Here is a 25,860-nt window from a genome sequence, read left to right on the forward strand (position 1 = left end):
GAGGCAACGATAGTTTTGGACCGCAGCATGCAAGTACCAACTCACATTTCGACACCACGAGGTATGGAAATATAGTCCTTGTGCCTTGAGAATTACAAACGCGAAGAAGAGGAAAAATATTGCCCAAAGGAAGTTCTTTTGCAAAGCAATGGGTTAAACGGGTTTATTGTTGCAAATCAGGATTTAAATGTATGGCATTTGTTAAATGATGTTAATAAGTTCAAAAACATGATGGTCATAGCAAGAAAAACAAAATTTTTAAATTATACGTTCTACGTTTCAATTTAATTTATTAGTGAGTCAAATTATGTATCCAGTGAATATTGGTCTATCTACGCTATTTTAGCAACCTAATTTGAACACAATTTCCAAACCCAATGCACCGAAAACCGAGTCCCGAGCAACTGAAACGAAACAGATTCACCAAGGCGCAACGAGAAGTTGCTAAACAATACGGCGTTCCTTTGCTGTGCTGTGTTGGTCAATATGTTCATCCATCGCTTGCTTCTGCTATCTCGAGCCACACACACTTTTCCGTTTTCCCAGCAACGGTTTGGATGCCCACAATTGCAGGGGATGTAACATTTGGCCATCCGTCTGGGGATCCATTCCCTCCGGAGACAATTCGGCCGGTGGGTAAACGGGTAGGCGGTCAGTTTGCCAATTGGATTTATTGCAACCCGATAGGATGGAAATTAAGAGAAGCTGCGGTCGATTTATAGTCAACCATGGGAATTCACTGCCGCACCTCGAGCGACGACGTTGAGTGAAATTAATGGAAGTCGAATGAATTGTTACCTAATTGACTTTGCAACTAGCGAACAACAGCAACAAGTGCAAATAGTTCGCACTGATTTAGTTGAAATCAAATCAGTGTTCAGTAATAAAATTGGCATTTAATTTAAAACCGGGATTAAACACATATTGTCCCTGTTGGTGAATCTTTCTAAAATGGGAAGCTTTTCTAAACGTTATTAAATAATTTTCGAACAAATAATGCAAACTTTTTCATAATTTATTATAATCATTGCTTCACGTACTAAATTAGTAACATATTAGAAAAAATAGCAATGTCAATTGCAATTGCATTGTCAGTCAGAATCAATTAAAATGTTACCTGATGTAATAACCTGATGAGGTAAAATACCGAATAATTAATCTTCTAATCCGAAATCTATCGATGATACATTAGAAGTGAAAATTTAAATATACATAGATATTACTAAAAAACAGGTAAATAATACAAATTAGAAAAACAATAAATCTTTAACAAACGTAATCCAGGATTATCTAACCTTTTAAACATTTAAGGCAGATGAAATATTTATGGGGCAGGAAACAACCAGATTAGGTTTTTCACGCAGTGAAATGGCAGAAATCATGTTTGTCCTTAGAAAATCATTAAATTGTAGGCTGATTAGCTATTGTAATTTTTCTTTTCAATTTATCTAATTTAAATTCAAATTGCAGAAAAATTATTCATTACAAATAGGCCTTGTACGGTGTTTTTTTTACAGATATCTATGGCCATTCATGTGATTATTTGAGAAGACCAGAAATTGTTAAACACACAAATGAGAGGCTTGGTAAAAAAAAACGTAGAAAAAGCCACCCTATAAGGGGCCATATTTTCGTAAATGGAGTTTTACTGCTATTCTAGAGAGTATTTCCCTTTTTGTAACAAATGAAGTAGACGATGAGAGGAAAATGATGACCGTAAGTATGATTAAATTCTTAGACAAGTGGCATGCCTCGGCACCATAATTCACCGGCTTTGTGGATGTAGGAATTTTCCTCCCGCCGTTCTACCCACCGAACTCACTCCAAGAGAAGGTTCAAGGCAAGTCAAGTACCGGAACTGTCTGGAAGAACGAATGCAATGTGAAATGTAATCTATGTTTTAATATATTACACTACCGTCAATTACCACCGTGCAGTTGCTACACACCTTGCTGCACTATTTCTTTATCCTTATGGGAGGGTTTTCCGCTTTTTTCTCCTCGCGCAGCTACGTTCACCATGGCAATGGAGTGGTCCTAATGAGGAAAATATTACCCTCCGTCCGGTGCGTTATAGGCTTTTCTCAAATGGAAGCTTATCAACGTTCGTTTCTCGTTGTTCGGGGGAGCAAAAAATCTAATTAAGATTTTTCCAACCAACTGGCCGTGACGGGCTCGAAGGATACAAACTGGATCAAGGTGGAGGGGTGATTTTACCTCTTTCGCTGGTGTGGTATGACTTCCCTTGGGCAGTTCCTTTCCTAATTTTACCGAGAAGCAAGTTTCCTCCGAACCGAGTATTCAATAATGGGCAAGCAGAAAACTCTCGGCACAAAGAGAAATATTATTTTCATTAAATTCCTTACCGTCGTTTTCTTTGTCATGTAAGAGTAGCCCACAAGGGAGATAGACCACCCTTTTAAAACTTTGATGAAAATCAACACAGATGCGCCGGAGGAGAAGAATTAGAAAATTAACGAGCCTAACGATGTGTGGGAGTGGAAAAATGTCTCCCAGACAGTTTATGTCGCTGAAAGGACGTAGATTTGCACTGATGGACGCCACTCCAAACTACGTGACATCGGGCGGGCCTATTAACATTAGATGCAGACTCGAAATCCCCATGTCTAAATGTGACCCTTGGCTTCACCGTTTGAAATGTTGTGCTGAAATGGTAGCGTCCAAAGACCATCTTTCCGTTATCTCGGTTTCAGCATTTAACGACGGCGATGAAATCAAGAACGAACGTCACCGGCAACGAGGAAAAAAAAGTATGATAACCCCTGTCAACCGGTTTTCGTCAAGAGTCGCACAAATTGGAGCCTAGCTGTGCGAAATGCAGGATGAAATCAGTAAGTCGACCATTCTTGCACCGACAAATCGGGGTCCGCACGATTTTCCACATCCATAAACCGTTTGAATTTTCGCTCCCCATGGTGATAATCATCGTCACGCGCAGCGGGAACGAAAAACGAAGCACCTCCATAATCATTATCGTCATGCTTGTAATCGTTTGAAAAATCAGTTCCAACAGCAGCCCCAGATGTCACACGATCCGAAGCTCACTCAACCTCCCTCATTTGCTCCCGTCAGTCATGCCGTTTTCTATTGCTTTAATTCCCGCGCTCCTGTCAGATAAAGTTCATATAATAAAATCGTCGCTTGCTTGGAAAAAAGTGATTCTTTCTAACCGATTTATCATATTTCGGGGGAAGGAACCATCTATTATCAGACAATTAGCACCATTAGGCACAAGCCTAAATCAGGACCATTATGTTCACCTACAGTATAGGCTAACAGGCTGTGGTACAAAAAATTACGCTCCATTACACCATCTGAAGACTTCATCAAGCAGATAATGCCAAGGCTAATGTAGTCGAGAAGAATGTCCGTCAAGAGACCGATGGAGATATCGTTCTGTAGCACAGAAAAGGTGTTAATTATGTAACGTAAAGAATTAGAATTATCGTTCCAAGCAAAAGCAAAAAGTGAGAAACAAAAACCGAACAGAGCTCATTAACTCTGTGTTGGTCTTGCATTCCAAAGACACAAATGGCTTTCAATTGATCCTGCTTATGAAGAAACGGCTTATATATGTATCACATATTTTAAGCAATGTACTACAAATAGAAATCCTCAAGATTTATGAACATAAATAATAATATATCATTGAATAGTTGTGTAATTCTGGCATAACATAGAAGAATTCCCTCTTGTAGAGGAAAGGTATGACAATTTTTAAGGATTCACGTTTACAACAAGGAAAGTGAAATGATAAACAAGCTTAAACATGTTAACTTGGGGGTGCCCATGGCGCAGCGGTAGCGCGAGGAAACACCACACCACAGGTGTGGGATCGAATCTCGAGTCTGGCACCCTCCGGTATTACGAACGGCTGACCACCGATCTATAATATACCGTCTTTCGGTCACACAAACTCTCTTCGGAGAGAGGCCTTGTCCCATTAGGGGATGTCGTGCCACATAAAAAAAAAAACATGTTATCACTGTTAGAACATCTTAACCTAAAATTAACATTTTAGTAGGTTAATAAAATGATTGTTTTAAAAATAGGTTTCGATTCCCTCTTTTTCGAATCACCTAAAAAGCATTTTTTAATACAAAAACCCGATCAAAATCAGTAGTGACCGTTCATTGTCAATGATGATTATAGAACCAAACTCCGCTTGTACTTGTGCATGTCATACATTTACAAATATCGAACATAACACATAATAGAAGTGGATATGCTGGGGACTAAAGGTGTTATCATATACCTCGAGTCCACGCATTTACCAACACGCAACGACAACTCCTGTCTGTGAGGTCGTTTATTACGATTTCATACCGTTCGATAGTCGCACATCCGTGGAACTCCATCCCTCGGACAACCGCTCGTGATGTAATCTCCAAGGAAATGGATGCCGCCAGTTGGAGTTTCGTTCCAAATCGCGCTCCAATCGATGATGTTCAGGCGGGGAGCACGTGTTTTACGGACGCCTTCGGGGGCGTCCACAGCAGACGTCATAATTTAACCGTCATCCGAACAGGGGCGGGGAGAGCCTGTTCGAGAAGTACTTACTATCCTCCGGATCGTACCGTTTCGGCGAGCAGCGATTCGAGTGGTTATCGTAAGCAAGCCACGGTTACCGGTAATTGGGTGTCAATTCATGATTAGACCTATTTGCATACAAAATTACCCACAGCACATGAAAGACCGACCCGGGACTAATGCACCGACGGTCGGACAATGTCCGAGCGGACACCACCTTCCCCTCCCGGTGGCCACAGGCTCACAAGGAATGCACATCCAAAGCGTTTGGGGTGGTTGGCACTCGGCTCGGAGGGCAATTTATACCCGGTGTCCGCATTGGCGCCGACCCAACGGGAAGGCTCTGAATCAGTAATCCTACCGGCGCCGATCGTAGTCAATTTATTTCAATAATGTTAATGCTCCTTGCGACCATCGGTGTGATAAGGACGACTGAAACAAACGCTTACAATTTATGAATCGTTAACAAATTCCTTTGTGGAGCACTTCATACCATAATAGGCGTTACTAAAAGGTGCGATATTTAACCTTTCTTTTAAACCATTTGAGCAGGTAAAATTAATCTCCCATTTTGAAAGGGAAAACTTGATTTAAGCCACCAGAAACAAACATGATAGTAAAAAGGGATTCACAAAATAAAAGTCCATACCAAACCAAACATTAAATACACATTCCCATGCAGAATGTGTTTATCTTTTTAGATTCACTAAAGAAGTGAAGTGTAGATTTTGGAAGTCATTTCAATTGTACAAATCCATGTTTATTAAACATTCAAAGTACCGGAATTTCTTGGTCCTTATTATTATTGCGCTGTTTTGTTAATTATCCTGCCTTGCCTTGAACTCTAAATAGTTGAACACAATGTGAGTTTCATAAACAAAATCAACTTACCTAATTCAATTGAATTTGGAGAATATTATCATTTACTTATTAGTTGTTTTTAATTTTTCGTTGTGTGTTGACTTTGTTTTTAATTAATTTTTTTTTATTTTTCACATTGAAAAAAAATATTGTTGCTAATAAGATACTTTTTATTTTCAGAACAGTGCAACCGAGATGACGAAAAATTCTCAAACGTTGAATGCTGCTATCAGTTCAAATGAAACTTAAAAAATATAAGTCTAGTCAGCCGCAATAACAAGTGTTGATTTTTTTTTATAACTCGCTCAAACATTTACCAAATTTAATTGTTTTAACGTAGCCTATTAGCAAATTTATAAGATAGACTGTTTTTGCTAACTTTTGTAACTTTTATGGTAAAATAAAAAAAAAAGCTTGTTTTCCCCATCTACCTAAAAATGAGCGTTCTCCCCAAGGCCCAAAATGGGGTCTAATAAAAAAACCAAACAAATAGTAAGAATACTATGCTACTATTCCATGGTATACTAGTCCATGTACTCTGCGACTCGGTTTTCAGTTCTCTTTTAGGATAGGCAGTTCTCTCAAGATAGCCTTTTTTAGGCAATTTGCAATGTGTTCTTGTGATGGGGTATTACAAAGGGTGTCAAGCTATTTCTAGGCTTGAAATGTTTATTACTAAAATCCAAATAGCGATCATTTTGAACACAGCGTAATTTTTTAGTTTTATTATCTCGAAAACGGCTGAATATGTAAAAAAACAAGTCATTCTTAAAATCCAAAGCTTCATCTTTGGAAAATAAAAATGATAAATTTTTCAGTACAATCAAGTTGACCACCCCTATACTGATTTTTAGTGGAAATTTTGACTGCTCTTTTTAAGGTACTGTAACTTTTATATTTTTTAAAGATTTTTTAAATCTGTGTTATGGTATTTGTTGGCTATCTTTCGGCGTTTTTAATTTTTTGATACACCTCTTCATCACTCCGCTAACTTAGTGTAAAGCAAAAAATATCGAATTGAACGATGTTTGAATACATCAAAAATTTCATTTCATTCGTCCAATAAATAAGCAAAAAAAGTAAATTTTAAAGATTGCGTTATGTCAATGTTTCTTCGAATTATGATAGAACAGTCGATTCTTTTGCGATTTCTTCTTAATTTTGCGCTTGACAGTAAATGGTTTCAGTAAAATGAACTTGCCGACACTGTGAGCCTATTTTTTAACAATCCATCAACGGGTACATTGTAAAGAATAAATATATCCATTTACACCGCTCGATCATGGACAAACTAAGTAAGGCCCGCAGCGAGCTACGGTTTTCCGTCATATGATAAACCCCAATTCCGTTCAGCATCCATGGCATCGAGACTTCGTGCATGCTCTTTCAAACAACGGACCGACCGCACCGGAGATAGCATTTTTTCACGGTTCGACTAATTTTAATGATAACCACCCAAAGTGCTGACCGGAGTCAAATAAAGGCAATCATTTAAAAACGCATAACCGTCGCACGCCTTCCATCCCCCGGAGCTTCAGAATCGTTCCATCCCCGCACCCCCGAAACCAACAATCTCCCCTGTTGATATCAATTGTCGATGCTTCCTCCCACGCGACGGGTTGCTGCATCGGTCGACAAATTGGCGGGTCAGGTACTCTAAAAACACATTCCGGGTAACAGGTCAGTCCGCCTGGCCCTCTCGAAAGTCATTAAAACGAGCAACCAAAACGATTGGATTGCCGTTGCCCGTACTCGATTCTTTCCCTTTTTTTGCGATGCATCCAACGCACCCAAAATAATACCCAAACGAAGGAAAACAGCAGTTTTCCCCCCCTTTTGAGATGAGCCGAGATCCGTACCGAACACGGGATCGGAATGCGATTGCCTACGCCCTGCCGTCCCTGTCGATGAGCGTGCTTGATGGTTCAGGTCCATCCATCCGAACGATGCAGCTCAGGTTGCATCGGTGCACCTTTTATTCAATTAATATGCAAATTTTTCCAATGCTTTCAAATTAAAGCACCGCGTGTTCGGGGCCCAACCCGGGACGCTGACGTAGGCGTCGGCACTTTGAAGCGAATTGTTGCTGACATCGAACGGAACGGATCATCCAAAACGGTTTTTGGCTTCGCACATAGTCTGCAACACACACTTGCCATGCGTTGGACAGTGTTCAATTAATTTTACGGCAGCAAGGCACGGTGTATCGAATGTTCTGGCCATGCAGAACAAATTTGCGTATCAGTTTCCAATGTTGCATGAAAAGTATGAGGTTCCTGTAAAAAGATACGGTTATCTACAATACTCTTACTTTTTTGTATTGGTTATCTACAAAATTATTTTTTTCTGAAATTTACAAACTATTTTGTTTATATGATATGATTTGTTTGCTATACATTTTAAAACTGTCTCACTTCCAGATTACTCTTATTTGTCAACAGAATATGAAACTAATCGGTTGTGTTTAACAATGCTATTATTAAAAATTAATTTGGTGATTGTCATTCACAGTTTTGTTCTTTGAAAATGAAAATTGAATGAAAATAGTTGTAAAAAGTATTTGCTTTTAGCGCAAATGATGGTAACGGCTTTTTTTAAACAACCCGAACCAAAGTTTGAGCATTTGGAAAGATTGAAATATTTTAATATTTCCAAAAGCAAGCTTGTCACAAGCCTATCCCAGTTCAAAATTATAGTGAATGAATGAAATGAATTGATTCATATGAATCTTTCACCTAAGATTCATAATTCATGAATCTTTTGGGAATAGAATCTTCAAACGTTGATGAATCTTTCGAAACATTAATGAATCTTTCATGAATCTTTCATGAATATTCATAATTCTTTCATTGGTGTGGATCACGCGGCAAAAAGGGTTGCCATTTTTTTGCTCCTCAGTTTTGTGTTCTGAGAATCTTTGCGATTCATGAATCTTGCATTAAAAGATTCGTGAGTCTCTCCAAAGACAAAGAATCATTCAGTTTCATAAATACTCAAATTCATGTTGTTTTATCTTAAATTAAAATGGATTGTATTTAAATTCTCTAGAAAGAACAGTTTTAGATATCACGCAACACGTCATGCCTATCTAAATGGAGGCTCGTTATGACGGTTTGTGAATCATCTAGGTAGGTGTCGGTAGGTTTTTGCCAACGTTTATTCCACCTGATAATATATTTAATTCAGCAAAGACTGTTATTCTTTTCAGACGGTGCAGCTTGATCGAGTTCGATGTGTCAGCTACATTACTAAATGCTTGAAAGTGATGAACATTCATACCGGGATCGAGTGGATTCGTTTGGTAGGCAAGTCTGGTTTATCTCTTTTTGTTTGCTAACGCTATCGTCCCGATGCGATCGAACAAAGGGATCAATGTCTCTCGCTGAGTGCCTATACAAGCCATACTGTTTAGCCGAAAAAAAGACAACGTCGCACACAGCTGAAGACGTTCGAGAAAAGACCGTTTTCAGCACGTGCGGATGGTTCCGGTTTGTTTGGCGTGTCCATTTCGGGGGTATAAATGGTGCCGTAATTCGCCACCAGCGCCACATCAAGCGAACGGTGCCCCCGGTGAAAACATCATGGCGCCCAGGAGAGGTTTACTACTGTCCGTCGGTCTGCTGCTGGCGGTGCTACCGTGGCGAGGTTCGGCGACCGACAATATGCCGACCAATAGCTCGGAGCTGGTTGGTTTGTTTCCCCTAACCATCATCCACACGAACGATCTTCATGCGAGGTAAGTTTTGCGAGCAGCTCGGGCAGGAGAGAAGCGCCACTCCATTACATCCTTTCACCCTCCTCAGATTCGACGAGACGACAACCACTTCCGGTGTGTGCAAAGCGTCGGATCAAGCTGCCGGTCTGTGCATCGCAGGACTAGCGCGCGTCTACGGCACGATCAAGAAGCTCCGGAGCGACTACGCCAACAAGAGCCCGCTCTATCTGAACGCGGGTGACAACTTCCAGGGCAGCCTTTGGTACACGCTGCTGCGAGGAAATGTCACAGCCGACCTCATATCGGCGCTTCCCCCGAAAGTGATGGTATGGTCAGCTTTGAGGTCACTTTTCGATCTAGTGCTATTGTAGGTATCTCTTCCACTTCCCAGACGCTCGGAAACCATGAGTTTGACCACTCGCCGAAGGAGCTTGGACCGTACTTGACCAAACTGAAGAAAGCGGGCGTTAGAACGGTATCGGCTAACATTCTGGTGAACAACGAACCTGATTTGGCGAATGTTACCATCCCGAAGTCAACTACTTTTACGAAGAGGGGCAAATTAATTGCCATCATTGGTGCAACGTACGATGCGACCGCGGTGAGTAGGACGAGAAAGCATCTTGCTATCTCGAGAGTGGTGTTTAATATCCTGGTGTATTTCAGATGGAAGCTGTCACCGGTAAGGTTAGATTCTACAACTGCTCCGAGGCTGTTGCGAACGAAGCAAGACGGCTGACGGAAAGAGGTGTGAAGCGAATCATCGTACTGTCGCACTGCGGTTTGGACGTCGACCGGATTATAGCCAAGGCCGCGGACAAGTACATCGACATAATTGTAGGGGCTCACACCCATTCGTTCCTGTTCCCGCCCAACTCCGACCGGCCGCGCGATCCAGCCGATGTCATCGAGGACGACTACCCGGTCGTGGTGACCGGATCCACGGGTCGCAAGGTGCGTTCCACAGCCAGGTGAAAACCTACGTGTCCACACACTCACGGCCTCCTCCTCTTTTATAGATTCTCATCACACAAGCGTACGCGTTCGGAAAGTACGTCGGACGACTGACCGTCTACTTCGACCGCTCTGGCGAGGTAAAGTTCTGGGAGGGCTATCCGATTTACATGTCCAAGTCCGTGCCGCAGGATCCGGACACGCTGGCACGCCTGGCACCGTGGCGCGCCGAGGTGGAGCGGCTGGGATCGCAAAAGATCGGCACGACGACGATTCTGCTCAGCAATAGCAACTGCCGGTTGCAGGAGTGCACGGCCGGATCGCTGGTTGCCGACTCGTTCGCGGCCCACTACACCAACGCCACCTTCCGACCGGTGACGTTCGTGCACGCCGGTTCGTTCCGTGCGTCCATCCCGATCGGCGATATCACCAACGGGCAGGCGATCAGCGTCAACCCGTTCGGCAACACGGTCGATCTGATTCAGCTACCAGGCGCCGCGATCCGGAACTGTCTCGAGCATGCCATGGTGTACGACACGTCGCGCCGGTTCAACGTGATGCAGGTGTCCGGCATCCGGTACACGGTGAACCTGAGCAATCCCGAGTACCAGCGGATCACCTCGGTATCGGTGATCGATCCGCTCGATGGCCAGTACAAACCCCTCGACGCGACGAAGCTCTACGACGTGGCCACAATCTCCTTCCTGATGCAGGGCTTGAACGGATTCCGCTGGATGCAGGAGGGAGTGAACCGACAGATTGGACCGCTCGACTCCGATCTTCTGGTCGCCTACATTGCCAAACTCGGTGAGATTAATGCCGGCAATCTACCGGGTGGAAGAATCACCATCAGTGGCACGGCAGCTTAAAATGTTCCCAAAATCGTACACTTCCGAATCCTATCAAATAAAACAGCAAGCAAAATAAAATGGAAGCATTGAGATTGTTTTCATTACAATATACTTTGTACTTCGTGATGCACAACATACATCATAAAAAGAATTGAACAACTGATTTCACTGTACAAAATCGTACTTTCGTAAGCTAATCTTCAAGTACTGACTTCGGGCTTGCCATAAGAAGATACTTTCTATCAGATGCATCGCATTTTACATTACATTACATTAACCGTATTTTTTCCTGTGTAACAACAACGTTTTTATCAAGACTTGGTGCTGCGAAAAGTAAGGGTATTATATTATATTAGGAAATTGTTGGTGTCTATCAATTACATTTTCTTTTTAAGAGGAATTTAATGAACATATTTAGTAGAAAATTTGCACACCACTAATTAGGCATGAAAGTATGTAACTGCGGTAAGGATCGTCGTGGAATTAAAAAGTTTTAACAAAATGTAAGGTATTTTGAGGCAAAATGCACCCCGCGAACAACATTAATTTCTTGCAGTCTGTTAAAAAAACACCCCAAATTTTACAAATCGATTCTCTATGCTCTCTTCTAATGCCAAAAAATAATATCTCAGATTGTTATCCAAACGATGAGTACTCTTGTCCAGGCGTCATTTTAAATTGTGGTGTAATATCGGGGCAGGACGAATCTGGTTGTTATATTTTTAATTAGAGTCATTTATCGTAATTTCAAATGTGACTTCAAATTGTACATTGCAATTGAAGTCATAAATGAAACATCTAAAATAAATAATTGGTGAGTTGTGAATGGAGAATACGCACAACCTTCAGTTAATATAGCAAGGAAGGTGCCATATTGAATTTGATTGGAAATATTAAGTGTTCTGCCCTTGAACTGTAGTGCATTCTGTAGTGTAATGTAAGAATTATACAATTAGAAAGAATACAATTCTTTCGAGTATTCCTTCGAGTATTCGAGTAACATATTGATCCACATTTGAATGATTTCAAAATAGTAAAGCAATTTTGGCAAAAAATTGCTCGATGGACGGCAATAAACATTCAACCTAGATATTGTGTTGCCCACACTCGATACTTTATTAACTATTAGGTTTTACTTTTGCACTGGCTTTGCTCGAATACACACACTCACCCCGTTCGGGTTTATGAAATTTCGAAGAAAAACGATAATTTGTATACCTGCACCATCTTGGTGTCGTTTTCCTGCTGATGTTTGAGGTTCATCTTGACCACGTACTGTCCGGGTGGAACCATCTTCACCAGCATATGGTCGTCGCTCATCCGGAACCGACGCATACGGTAGTATCCCTGCAGGAGGAAAAGTTGAAAAATTTTCCCCAAAACTATCAACCAATCCCATACCTTGTAGTACGGACAGCCAAAGGTTAGGTTGCCGAACTTTTCCAGCTCCTCGTTCAGCAGTGGCACCACCGGATCGATCCCGTTGTCCTCCTTGCTGCACAGCTCCTTGCTCGTCCCGATCATCGTCATGTACTCGCCGTCCATCTTCGAGTCCAGATCGATGGTGACGTGAATGCCCTGATACACGTCGAGGAACAGAGTCCCGTCCACGTCCACCGTGCTGCCCTCGGTTTCGTTGTGCACCTGCACCTTCATCGTCAGGTAGTTCGGGTTCGACTCGTAGTCAACCTTGGTGATCATAATCTTCGCCGAGATCTGTGCGTCGATCGTGTGTGTGTGTGTGTGCGGGAATGGTTAAAAATTAATGTTCTACTTCCCACCCCGGACACCGGCCACGCTCTCCCGTACTTACCAGACACGATAATGCCAATGTTGCAGTCACCACCGTCCATGTTTGGGTACTCGTTAACATCGTAGTTCGTTCAGTGGAACGATGCCTCAGTCCCGGTGGGTGTTTTATAGCGACGCGAAACGGTACGATTGATTGCCAGATACGCGTTTTCGGCCACTGGTTACGGTAATGAGACAAATCTTTGTGTTTAATCACCACGACGTTCGACAAAATGACTTAATTGGGCCCTATAATTATTGTAACAGGTAGCATTTAAGCGAAAAGTAACAAAAGCAAATACAGTATTTATAGTACCCAGTTCATCAAATCAAAGTGCAGTATTTAAAAAACACTATCAACCATATATTTTAATCGTTAACATTATTAAAACAGCAACATTTGGCGATTCTCTTTTTTAACGAAAATTTTCCCCTCCCAGATCAGTGTTTAAATAAATATTCTATAATTTGTATATACGTTAAACATTCATCGCAAGATATTTTATAACCTTTCTTCAACGTAAGATGAACAATATTTGCTACACGATTGCAAAACCCACCCACTCGACGGTGATCGATCGGACACGGCTTTGCAAACTGTTGGAACAGCTGGTCGTCGTTGGCAACACCAGTAACTATATAAGACATCTCTTCTAACAAAGTGGCTCAACGGTAAGACTCTACTCGGATTTGTGCTTCACCCGTGTTTACTAATGGCTCGCCTTGGGTTCAGTTTGTGGACGCTGATGTTCTTTGTCATTGCCGCGTTGGTATCGGAAGTTCGTACCGCAAACGTTCCCAGCCCGGGCACTTTCCCGCTTACCCTCATCCACATCAACGATCTGCACGCACGGTACGTAAGGCCAACAGGGGAAGATGGATTGTTTTTAAAAAGACTTTTTTTGTACCGGTTTACGGCCAGGTTTGACGAAACGAGCCAAAAGTCGACGGCTTGCAGTAACTCGCAGGAATGTATCGCCGGAATAGCGCGCGTATACCACACGATCAAGGAGCTGAAGAGCAAATATAAGGCGCAGAATCCACTGTACCTAAACGCTGGCGATAACTTCCAGGGTACGCTATGGTATAACTTGCTCCGCTGGAACGTGACCGCACATTTGATCAAACAGCTACCTCCGGATGCGATGGTAGGGTCTCGAGAGAGCGTTTAAGAAGATTCACTGATAACATCTAGAACGCGTTTTTTACTGCAGACCCTCGGAAACCACGAGTTTGACCACAGCCCGAAAGGTCTCGCACCGTATCTGAGGGAGCTGGAAACGAAGCACATCCCAACCGTGGTTGCTAACCTGGAAATGAACGGAGAACCGGCACTGAAGCAGTCCCAAATTGCACGCAGCGTCATCTTGAACGTTGCCGGCACGAACGTGGGAGTAGTTGGTGCCTTGTACGACAAAACTCACGTAGGATTTTCGTAGTGTGCTGGAGCGTAGCGGTCCACAGCTCTAATCCAAAGCAACTCCATTTTGCAGCTGGTTGCCCAAACCGGTAAGGTTACGTTTACCGATGCCATCGACGCGGTACGCAAGGAGGCCCAAGAGCTGAAGAAGAAGAACGTAAACATCATCGTGGTGCTCTCCCACTGCGGGCTCGATGTGGACAAACAGTTGGCCGAGAAGGCGGGTGACCATTTCGATGTGATCGTCGGAGCCCACTCCCATTCGCTGCTGCTGACGAAGAAGGACAACATTCCCTACGATAAGAAGTATGACACCATTGAAGGAGATTACCCGCTGGTGGTTAACAAGGGTAACAATCATAAGGTAGGTGCTCGGGTGGCAGAGATGTTAGTCGCTTTTTGGTACTTCAACAGCCATTTTCTTTGCACAGGTGTTGATAACGCAAGCTCGATCGTACGGAAAATACGTCGGCAGGCTGACGGTTTACTTCGACCAAAAGGGTGAGGTCCAGAGCTGGGAAGGCCATCCGATCTACATGGACCACTCGGTCAAACAGGACCAGGGCATTCTGGAGGAACTCAAACCGTGGCGCAAAGAGGTGGAGCGTCTAGGGACGCAGACTATCGGGCGAACGGATGTTTTCCTCGATCGAGAGTCCTGCCGTTGGTGCGAATGCACACTTGGGAGTCTCGTTGCAGATGCGTTCGCTGCTAATGTAAGCCATCGAATAACTGAGATTGTTCCGTTCAAATACTCACATAACCTCACTTTATTCGCCATATTGCTCACAGTACACAACTTCCTCTCGTAAACCAGTGGCAATCGTGCAGGCAGGAAATTTCCGGAATCCCATCAAAAAGGGCGGTAAGAGGCTATCCTTTACATTTCAGTTCAGTTTGACGTAATTTTCTCCTCGTAGACGTCACCAATGGCCTGGCAATCGAGGCAGCTCCGTACGGCTCGTCGGTGGACATGGTGAAGCTCACCGGGGCCGACCTCTGGAAGGCGATCGATCATTCATTCACGCTGGACGATGAGTTCCGGTTCAACACGATGCAGGTGTCGGGCCTGAAGGTGGTTGCCGACCTGACGCGAAAACCGTACGAGCGTGTGCAGAGCATCGAGGTGCTGGACGCGAAGGGAGCGAAGAAACCGCTCGATAAACAGGGTGCCTACTATGTCGTCGCGCCGTCCTACCTGGCCGATGGCAAGGACGGGTTTGAGATGATGAAAAATGGCAAGGAGCGGGTGAAAGGCCCGCTCGATTCGGACGTGTTGATCGATTTCATACGCAAGCAGAAGCACATCCAGCCTGACCGGTTCAAGGAGCAACGGGTCATCATCTCGAAGCATACGAACGGGACGTGTTCGTGGGACATGGATGGTGAAAGGTTCAAACCGAAGTAAATCTTCACGACACTTGCGAACATTGTTTGACACTAAACGATTCAAGCGAAAAACGATTTAAAACACTTCAGTCGCGTTTCTTTACTTTATACTGATTGAGAAACAAGGGTTCTGAAAGAGAATCAAACAAATCTGTCTTCAGTACTGAAAGACTTTCTACGGCAGCTTAGTGTGCTATGACATGTTTTAAAAAGATGCTATCAGCCTACTACATGAACCTATTCGTTGCGACTATAACAACAGATTGAGGATGGGTTGATCGATTACCAGATGACCTGTGACCGCGTTGAAGTCGTTCACATCACACGCATAGGAGTAGCCGTCCAGGACGGATTCCCGACGCCATCGCAACCAAGTGATCTCCGCACTGACATCCCGACACACCACGTACTCCTGTGCAATCTCTTCCTGTGTGACGTATGGATTGTTCACTCCGATCAACGCTAATCCAGCCTGATTTTCTTCATCGAGCAACACCTTGTAGAACAACTGTGGCACAGGTACGCGACCAGGCGGGTCTCGCGTCGGGTCGAAGTCGAGGTAGATCTCACGCTGGTCACCGTTTCCGTCCGGCAGCTCGAGCACCCCGTACGTCCCGGTATACACCGTCAGCTGGAGGTCTCGGTCGGCCACATAGGACTTCACGCCCGTCTCGATGCGCTGCCAGTTGAACCCATTGAAGCGCTGCCACTGGGGCGCCACGTTCATCAGCCAGAAGGATGCGCGCTGGTGCGACCCGAACACGAAGTCAGACTTGGCCGCCAGGTGTCCGCGGGCAAAGAACATACCCTTCTTGCTATCGAGCAGGGCATCGGCGCGAGCCTTCGACCCTAATATCCTCTCCAGGGTGGCGTGTTGGGTCGCGAATGAGTACAGCGATCCCACCTTGAGGTCGGAGAAGAACGCACCCTGCAGAAATGACGGCCGCTTGACCGCACGCTGGTGATGATTGTTGTGCGCCGCCAGCCGATACTTGACGTAGTGGCTACTGAGTCGCGTCTCGTCGAAGCAGACCTCGTACAGTTTGGCAAACCGGTCCTGGCCTAGTTCGAACCCTACGCGAACGATCGTCCCATTGCCGAAGCATCGGCCTGCGGTGCGTTCGGCGACGTGGAACACTGGACGTTGGCAGCTGAAGGCCGAGATGTTGTGGCGCTCCGTTTGATAACCGAGACCATCGTTACCCGCGCAGGTGACGATGGCTGATTTGGAGCTACCGCCGGGTGAACCCTTCCGGAAGCCGTGCGAACAGTACAACTCCACTGGCTGCCCATAGTCCAAGGCAATGGTGGTGCCGTTCAACTGAGGCCATATGAACCTCTCGCTACCTGGTTCCAGAAGTAACGGCTGCATTATGTTAAGATCACGATTTAGCGAGATCCTGCAAGCTGTAAGTGACAAGTATACAAAAACTGGTTAATATTTTCCCGGTAAGGATATCCGTTAGTACACAGTGCTTTGCGTAATTTGAGCTTTTTGACCTTAATCTTTTAGAGAGGTCATCACTTAAGTCTTTAGATATTTTATAAAATATAAAGAATAAAAACATATATCTGGACTTATATATTATATGATTCTCATTAAAAACCTACAACTTAAAAAACAAAAACATTTACACCTACATCAAAAATTCCTTATTGTTGCAATTCCGTCTTGATACATCACTGAGTCTGTCCCACTTATTTCAATTTACTCACCAGGTTCGGAGCTGTACACATCGTCTTTCTCCGTAAACTCGGGGGGATCGGCAGTAAAAGCGTCGTTGCCATTTTCAATGTAAATTCGCGAACCCACGTCCCTCCCGAACGCCACCAGCAGTAGTACCGTCGTCGTATGGCTTCGCCACCACATGATGCTGCTGCTGCTGCTGACCACCGTCTGTTTCCTATGAACGCCGCGTGCAACCACCACCGAACTCTTCACGTCCCGACCACAGCGCTACGAATGAAGTTCGCCGACGAGCACAAGTTGAACGAACCAAGACGTTGCTTTGTGGGCAGCGAGAGCACGGAAGACGCTCGCCGAACGATGAAGGATTCCCCCGCAGACTCAACCACACAAACGCGCGAAGCTGACGAGGTAACACGCACAGTACCACAGACTCTAGATAACGGAACTCGCACGATGGTGCGGAACCGTTTGAAGACGCCAAGCATCTTCGCCCGCGTTCTGGTGGATGGGTTCGTTTGTGGTTGCGAGGTTTTCGGACGGAATGAATTCCGTTCCTTTGTTCGATCCATTGAGCTGAACTCGTTTTGATGCGGTGAAAGTGTCGCCTTGGACGAGGAACATGACGAACGATAGATCTGAAATCAACAGACAAAAAGAATACATTCTTTGTACAGTTTGGGATAAATTTTTAGTTCACATAATTCGCTCAAGTATACACCTTTAGCAATTAAAATGCAAAAATCCTGTCAAAACATACACCAACAATCATTTGTCTAATAGACATTCATGTGAATCAATCAAGTGACATCTTATGGCACAAAAATAGATGCAAATATTGAGGTAATCATCAAACGAAAGAATTTGAAATCATCGGGTACGAAAATTTGATTTTACTCCTTTTTTCAACAAAAGGTTTACAGTTGTTAACATTTTTATCGATTTGAAAATAAACTGTATAGGGTAACGGTTAGCAGTATGATGTAATTTATGAGTGTTAAGAACACAATATTTTACATATTTGTACCAATTATGATCGAAATACGACTTTTCTTCTGGAAAACATCTATTTTCACCGTAAATAATTAAAAATACACAAAAAAAAGTATATTTCTTCCGAGTTGGATGCTCCTATAATGGTGGTATGGTTCCTATAGTTGTGGTATCGTGTTCCTATAGTGGTGGTAGTACTTGGAAATTACTCAATGTATTTTGACTGTGACTTATTTTTGAAGCAAATTTAAAACAGAATGACCAAAATACTCATAGGCCAATGCGTTGTCTTGGTCATATACCAATGCATTGGCCTCATATACCTCTTGCAAACCATTGCATTTTGCAGTGATTTATAGCCTTAAGGAAATCATGGCATACCTGATAAATTCTTCAGAAATCCAGCATATTAGTACAACCTGTTCGGAAAATATTAATTTTGGAGCCTTAATTTATTACGGAATGAGATGTTTCATCTTTTGAATACTCCGCAGAAGATCAAAGAACATTTCATAGAAGAACAAATACCTCCATTGTATTTATTTCGTCGTAGAGCTGGAATTTTGTTCTACTGCAACCACTATTGGTACTAGCACTACTATAGTAGCTTTAACCCTAACCATTTATCATCATCTAAAAAATTATGCACCTTTTACTAATGTTCAATTTTAGGTCTTCCTCAAATCGAATATTTGGAGCTGATTGGTCATTCGGGACAATAACGACTTTGTCATGTATTTTAATTTATTTTTTTTCAGGTAAGCTTTGACGGGAAATTCAAGTAAATCTTCTAAAATCGTATTAGATAGCAATAAACAGAGGTGACAAACCATGTCCAGTCCGTACCGCGCGAGATTATAAAGGTGGTTTTTATTTAATGACTGGAAAATTATCTGTCCCGCATACAAATTGTAGTTTAATTGAAACGTTTTGCTTCCGATTGTTAATGTTAGAAGGATGACAATATTTGCAATATATTATACCGTAAGGCAAAGTTTTAAAATGGCACATGAAGTTCTACCTTAAGGACCATCACCATGAACCCAAAAGTCAACTCCTACTGTTATGTTATTCTGTTTATTGCATTTTTTTTCATTTGTCTACCAGCGCACGGTGGAGTTCGGGTAAGTCGTGGAACTATTTCTAACCCTCACGCAGATTTTTAATGGACGCCTCGCTGCAGAACATTATACAGCTTTCTAGAGTGGAAATATTCGACACACCAACCCTTCGAGTAACTGGCAGCGTTGATCCATACGGACCGCCCCCTGTTACGGCCATCAACGTGCGGATTAATGTAACTGAAGCATTGTACGATTTTACGGTAAGTAAGTGTACCTACCCAACCTGCTGGAACAGATCAACCACGTGAACGTTCATGCTTCATAGCTCAACGGTGTACTAACGCTCCGCACCAAGACCGGAAGGTTGGAGACTGCCCTCTACAACAGAACGATCAACGCATGTACCTTCTTCAGGAAACCATCACAGCATCGCTTGCTGTACATTATCCAGCAGGAAGTAAACCGGCACAGCGACTTACCAACCAGGTGTCCGTTGATGCCTGGAATCTACACCATAAGAAATGCGTCCTTCTTGAATGCAGGCGTACCTTCGTTTCTGCCCGCTGCTAATTTCCGGGTGGAAGTGAATGTTTTGTACGGCAATCCAGAAAAAATGATAGTCTCTACCCACTGGTATGGGATGCTGAAGAAGGTAAAAGTGAATTAATGGTTGCTAAATGTGACATTGACATTAACGTATCTTGTATTGAAATTGATAACGAATATAAAATATGCCCTCTAGAAAATGAAGCTTTTTCTAAAAGCATTATTTCACACCATTTAAAGAATAGTAATAGAAAGTAGATATGGTAACATCGAGTACTTGGATTAAAGTACTTAACCATTTTAATATCGACCAGCGTTCTTTATCGTAGAAGGCGATGATCTTCATATGATGGAGAAAAGCTAGGATAGAGCAACATGCTGTCATCTTGGATGACTTTCCGCCGGCTAGAGTTTGCGTGAGAAAATGGTAACCGGAGGGTCATTTACTTAGCAAAAACTTTCGTACCAACTAGTGATGAGAAAACTCCAAAATTTCAGGAGCAGATCAGATCATTTGCTCTCAGTCAAAGATCGGATCAGATCAGAAGAGCATAATCGTACTCCAATGCCATGCCGCTACGGGTAATGGCGTCACTAGGATCATAATGGAGCAGATCAGATCACATCGCCATAGGTCCGCCAGCAAAGAGCATATTGGATCAGATCAGAACACATCGCCATACCGCTACGGGTAATGGCGTCACTAGGATCATAATGGAGCAGATCAGATCACATCGCCATAGGTCTACAGGTAAAGAGCATATTGGATCAGATCAGAACACATCGCCATACCGCTACGGGTAATGGCGTCACTAGGATCATAATGGAGCAGATCAGATCACATCGCCATAGGCCCGCCGGCAAAGAGCATATTGGATCAGATCAGAACACATCGCCATACCGCTACGGGTAATGGCGTCACTAGGATCATAATGGAGCAGATCAGATCACATCGCCATAGGTCTGCCGGCAAAGAGCGTATTGGATCAGATCAGAACACATCGCCATAGCGCTACGGGTAATGGCGTCACTAGGATCATAATGGAGCATTTGCTCTCATATTTTCGGATCAGATCAGATCATATAATCAAGAGAGCAGATCGGATCATAAGAAGCTATTCCTTCTTCTCATCACTAGTACCAACTGTCAACTACGAACAGTCTTTTTTTTTGTTTGATCTACAATATTGTGAAACTAAAATAATCAATCAAGCTACGTATAAGAATGCAACATATTATGCTTTAACAGAGTCATTGAAGGTTTAAATAATGTTGAGCAATCTTTGGCAAGCGAATAGAATAATTGAATGTAGTGCCAGCTGTTTATTTTAATTTATCAAATATTCGATGTAATATACGATTATAATTGGTCGGAAAATATGCTTTTATGATCAGAGCATGATAGGATTTACTATAAACGCTGCCTCAAGCGATTTTCTCTATACCCCCCTATACGATTTTCTCTACCCCATGTAATATTAAAGTTGTTGTGTGGAAACATTCTAAACTGATTGTAATGAAACAACCAAATTGATCTGGATTTGCAGCTTAATGGAAGCAACACTGCAATCTGTGTTATAGGTTGCAGACGAACACTATCTCTCTAGTGCAATAACCAACAGCTGTTAGAAAAGAGTAATGAGGAAGACAACTTTGTTCGCGCTCCTGTTCGGTGCAGTAATGTTACTCCACTTCGAAAAATCATATTCCTTAATGAGGGTACGCTCAGGGCACGCTTTTCCGACACATTGTGTTCTCGTCTTTGATTTATCAACCAAAGATCGTTCAATATTTCACCACTTACGTTTTCTTCCAGCTTTCTCCAATCGGTACCAAAGCGACGTTAAAAACGAACATACTGTATGTTAACGCATCTTACACTCTCCAACATAATGGCGATCCCACTAACCAAACATTGGATATGGAGATTCACATTATGCGCCAAATCAAGAGCATGAAGGTAGAAATAGGTCGTATGATTTAGTGATATTTTGTAAATAACCAATTTCTTATTCGTTGAAGGCTTCCTACACATACTACTTGGTTGCGTTCAATGGCAGCGTTCAGAATGCTCTCGTCTCGCGTACCATTGACTTCTGTTCCTATATTCGGCGTCCCAGTTCGGATCGTATGGTTAATCTCGTGTACAGCCACGTGAAGCGGTTTGGCCACATTCCATCCAAATGCCCGATCGAACCGGGACAGTACTATTTTCGAAACCTGCGAACCGCCGATCTTCAGTTTCCAGTCTTTCTACCCGAAAGTGCGGAAATTCGCTACTACGGAAAGTTGACTCGTTTCACGTACTTACGTTAGATACTGAGAAAGGCACCTATTGAGAATTTAACTCCTCAACCTATTAACCTCTTAATCCATGAATATTCTAAAAATAAAATGGCAAATAAGTAAAAAAATAAAAAAGAGAAGGCCCACCTCAAGCAAAGGTTATTTAATTTTTATATTAGCCATTTCCTATTTCTGGCCATTGATAGATTCTCGCTGGGTGACTACTGAAAGTGAATACGAAAGTCACTATTTTGCTATTGTTAAATGTCAGGTAAAAAAGTTTAAAAAATAGGTCTGAAAAGAATTGTAATAACGATTAACCGTAACTGTTTGTCATTATCGTACAATTAGGGCGAATGCCTTATAAATACCATATTAGGTTGTTTTTCTTTAGTTAGTGTTTTTGATTGTTAAGTTAGAAATAAATGTCGTTAAACATTTCATGCAATTATAATTGAGTGTCCAAGAAGTAACGACTTAATTTTCATTTCACCATCATGCTTCGACCCGAGAACAATATTAGACTCGCTTTGCTAGCAATAATGGCTCTATTTTATTGCGAGCCATCGCACGCATTTGTCAGCGTAAGTACATCAGCAGTATTGAACACCTGCTGAGAGTAATTCAAAGATAAAATTTGCCGTTTTAGCTGATGGTCGTCACGAAGAAGATAACGATCAACAGTAATGGCAAGTTTGTTAATGTAACACACACTATACACCAGATTGGACCGAAAGCGAACCATAGCACTGACATTGCATGGGAAAATTACCGCCAGCTAAAGGATATGAAAGTAAGTAATCGGTACTTTTTATGTTTACCAGTGCGTATGATCGATTTATGAACCAATTAACAATTATTTTAACTTAGCTGACTGCTTCGTTCTACGTCGTTCGAATGAACCGCCGAGCACAGAATCCTCTCATTAGCCGAAACGTTGACCTTTGCACGTTTATAAACCGCCCATCCTTGGATCGCTTTATTGACAACATTTATCAGCACATACTGAAAAACAGTCACACACCAACTTCCTGCCCAATTCCCGCAGGAAGGTACTACGTTAATGGGTTTCGCCCGCAAGACATTCGGGTGCCTGGCTTCCTGCCGGAGTGTGAATTCCTGTTTACACTTGTTTTTGAAACCGGGCCACAGCGTGAACTTGTAGCTGATATTCGGTTTCTTGGTAAGCTGGTGCGAATCATGAACGGTCCCGAGTAGGTTGGTACTAGTTGCAGTGAGTGTTTATGGATGTATGCTTATCTTGAGTTTCGCAATTGTTAATAAAATCTAAATTGTCTAAAGTTTATTGTCTTAGCATCATATACTATACTTAATATATACTTAGTTTGCGTTGTTTTCAAACCAATTTATTATCAATCGATTCCTTTTTTGATGCGAACAGCACTGCAATGCTGTCATTATCATAAGATAATTTTTCACTACGAAACAAATCAGGAGATTTTATATTTTTACAATCGGTTTGTCAAACGACGTAAACCGAGGTCAACGAAAACCGGTGCCAGTCTGTATATATTAAGCCAAGAATATAAACTTTTAGCAATTTAGATTTTATTAACAATTGCAAACTCAAGATAAGTATACATCCATGAACAATCACTGCAACTGGTACCAACCTACTCGGCACCGTTCATGACTCGCACCAGCTTACCAAGAAACCGAATATCAGCTACAAGTTCACGCTGTGGCCCGGTTTCAAAAACAAGCGTAAACAGGAATTCACACTCCGGCAGGAAGCCAGGCACCCGAATGTCTTGCGGGCGAAACCCATTAACGTAGTACCTTCCTGCGGGAATTGGGCAGGAAGTTGGTGTGTGACTGTTTTTCAGTAAGTGCTGATAAATGTTGTCAATAAAGCGATCCAAGGATGGGCGGTTTATAAACGTGCAAAGGTCAACGTTTCGGCTAATGAGAGGATTCTGTGCTCGGCGGTTCATTCGAACGACGTAGAACGAAGCAGTCAGCTAAGTTAAAATAATTGTTAATTGGTTCATCCATTGATCATACGCACTGGCAAGTAGAAAAGGAATAGGGACCGATTACTTACTTTTATATCCTTTAGCTGGCGGTAACTTTCCCATGCTATGTCAGTGCTATGGTTCGCTTTCGGTCCAATCTGGTGTACAGCGTGTGTTACATTAGTATACTTGCCATTACTGTTGATCGTTAACTTCTTCGTGATGACCATCAGCTAAAATGGGAAATTTTATCTTTGAATCACTCTCAGCAGATGTTCAATACTGCTGATGTACTTACGCTGACAAATGCGTGCGATGGCTCGCAATAAAATAGAGCCACTATTGCTAGCAAGGCGAGTGTAATATTGTTCTCGGATCGAAGCATGATGGTGAAATGAAAAAATTGAGTCGTTACTTCTTGGACAGTGAATTATAATTGCATGAAATGTTTAACGACATTTCTAACTGAAACAAAAACAACTCGATATGGTATTTATAGAGCATTCGCCTTAATTGTACGATAATGAAAAACAGCTACGGTAAATCGTTATTTCGTTTTAGTCCCTTTCTTTTTTACCAATTTTTTTGAGCATTGGAAAAACAAGGTGTATATTGGTTTGCACTGATGTACTGTGGGCTGCCAGGAATTTGAGCTGGAACCAGCAAAAGAACTTACTCTCCATACTAGCTGCGAACCGCAAACCATGTACTATAGCCAAAGGCACCTGCAGTATGAAACGCATATCTGATTTATTCTCCATTCTGGTAAGCCTTTAAACTCTTCGGAAAATTTCAAAGAGAATTCGTCTGATTAAGACATGTCTGCCATCTGTTTGAAATATCAGCAATGAATAAATGTTGATCATTGTTCCACCGTTCAAATCAAGGTAACTTTCATGACGATCTAGATATTCGTTGCGAATGTCAAGGGAAGCAATTTGCGAAAATATTATACAGAGTTTCGAATCATATAATGAAGCACTGTATCAGTTGGTGGAATGTTTGAAATCGGTACTGGAATAATACATGCCAGCTCTGGAAGATTGCAATCAAATGATACATACAGTTCCTGGAGGTATGCAACTCTTTCCTGGAGCATTGGAAAGAGTGATGTGCGCTCTGAGTAAGAATGAGTGAGTGATTTAAATCTTAATATTGAATGAACGATTTAAATCCCAACTGAATGTTTTTGTTCTTCTTCTTGGCGTAACGACCTCTTGGTCATGCCTGCCCCGTTAAGGGCTTACGTGGCTTGTTTCCCTGTTGTACGTGGATAGTCAGTCCTCTCGTACAGGGGAAGATCCGGTCTCGGTTGGGATTCGAACCCACGCCGTCGAGGTGGTGAGCCCCGGCGCTCATTAGCCGAAGTTTTTGTTACTCCCTTTAATTTGAATCCTTAACAGGGATTCGAATCCCAAAAGAGTGAACGAGTGGGTAAAAAAATCACTAGTCGTCATAGAAATTCGAATCCCAAGTTATAATTCGAATCCCTGTTAAGAATTCATATCTCTTTGACGACTTAAAGTTCATTTTACACATTTTAAATCACAAAAGAGTGACTTAAAGATTTGAATCATCATCGATGATTATTCACTCTGATTGAAATCTCTGAAAAGAGTTGTTATTCTCAATACTAATTGGAAAGAAAGATGTGAAGTTCTGTAGGGTTCTGTGCAACTCTATAAATGTTATGTTTCAACAAGTTATAATGTTGCATGTTTTCATTGTATCAGAGTCGGGTCAGGTACACTTTCATACACAAGAAGAAAAAGGGAAT

At 42.5% G+C, this 25,860-nt stretch overlaps 4 protein-coding genes across 4 annotated transcripts; 2 read left to right on the plus strand and 2 right to left on the minus strand.

Annotated features, from left to right (window-relative positions):
- Positions 1-8,992: 8,992 nt before the first annotated feature.
- Positions 8,993-10,949, plus strand: LOC131285413 (apyrase-like). The gene is made up of 5 exons (XM_058314269.1): positions 8,993-9,147; positions 9,215-9,452; positions 9,518-9,727; positions 9,793-10,080; positions 10,146-10,949. The coding sequence occupies exons 1-5, from the start codon at positions 8,993-8,995 to the stop codon at positions 10,947-10,949; spliced, it is 1,695 nt and encodes a 564-aa protein (XP_058170252.1).
- Positions 10,950-12,113: 1,164 nt separating this feature from the next.
- On the minus strand, positions 12,114-12,804 carry LOC131285414 (uncharacterized). Its single transcript, XM_058314270.1, has 3 exons — positions 12,745-12,804; positions 12,333-12,647; positions 12,114-12,278 (listed from the first exon to the last, which is right to left on the minus strand). Exons 1-3 carry the CDS (start codon positions 12,802-12,804, stop codon positions 12,114-12,116), a joined length of 540 nt encoding a protein of 179 aa, XP_058170253.1.
- A 631-nt stretch (positions 12,805-13,435) lies between these two features.
- On the plus strand, positions 13,436-15,550 carry LOC131285415 (apyrase-like). The gene is made up of 7 exons (XM_058314271.1): positions 13,436-13,575; positions 13,645-13,870; positions 13,937-14,146; positions 14,216-14,506; positions 14,574-14,858; positions 14,935-15,007; positions 15,063-15,550. Exons 1-7 carry the CDS (start codon positions 13,436-13,438, stop codon positions 15,548-15,550), a joined length of 1,713 nt encoding a protein of 570 aa, XP_058170254.1.
- A 231-nt stretch (positions 15,551-15,781) lies between these two features.
- LOC131285416 (uncharacterized) lies at positions 15,782-17,401 on the minus strand. Its single transcript, XM_058314272.1, has 2 exons — positions 17,248-17,401; positions 15,782-16,938 (listed from the first exon to the last, which is right to left on the minus strand). Exons 1-2 carry the CDS (start codon positions 17,399-17,401, stop codon positions 15,782-15,784), a joined length of 1,311 nt encoding a protein of 436 aa, XP_058170255.1.
- Between the last annotated feature and the right edge of the window lie 8,459 nt (positions 17,402-25,860).

Source organism: Anopheles ziemanni, chromosome 3 (assembly GCF_943734765.1).
Source record: "Anopheles ziemanni chromosome 3, idAnoZiCoDA_A2_x.2, whole genome shotgun sequence".
Lineage (NCBI taxonomy): Eukaryota > Metazoa > Arthropoda > Insecta > Diptera > Culicidae > Anopheles > Anopheles ziemanni.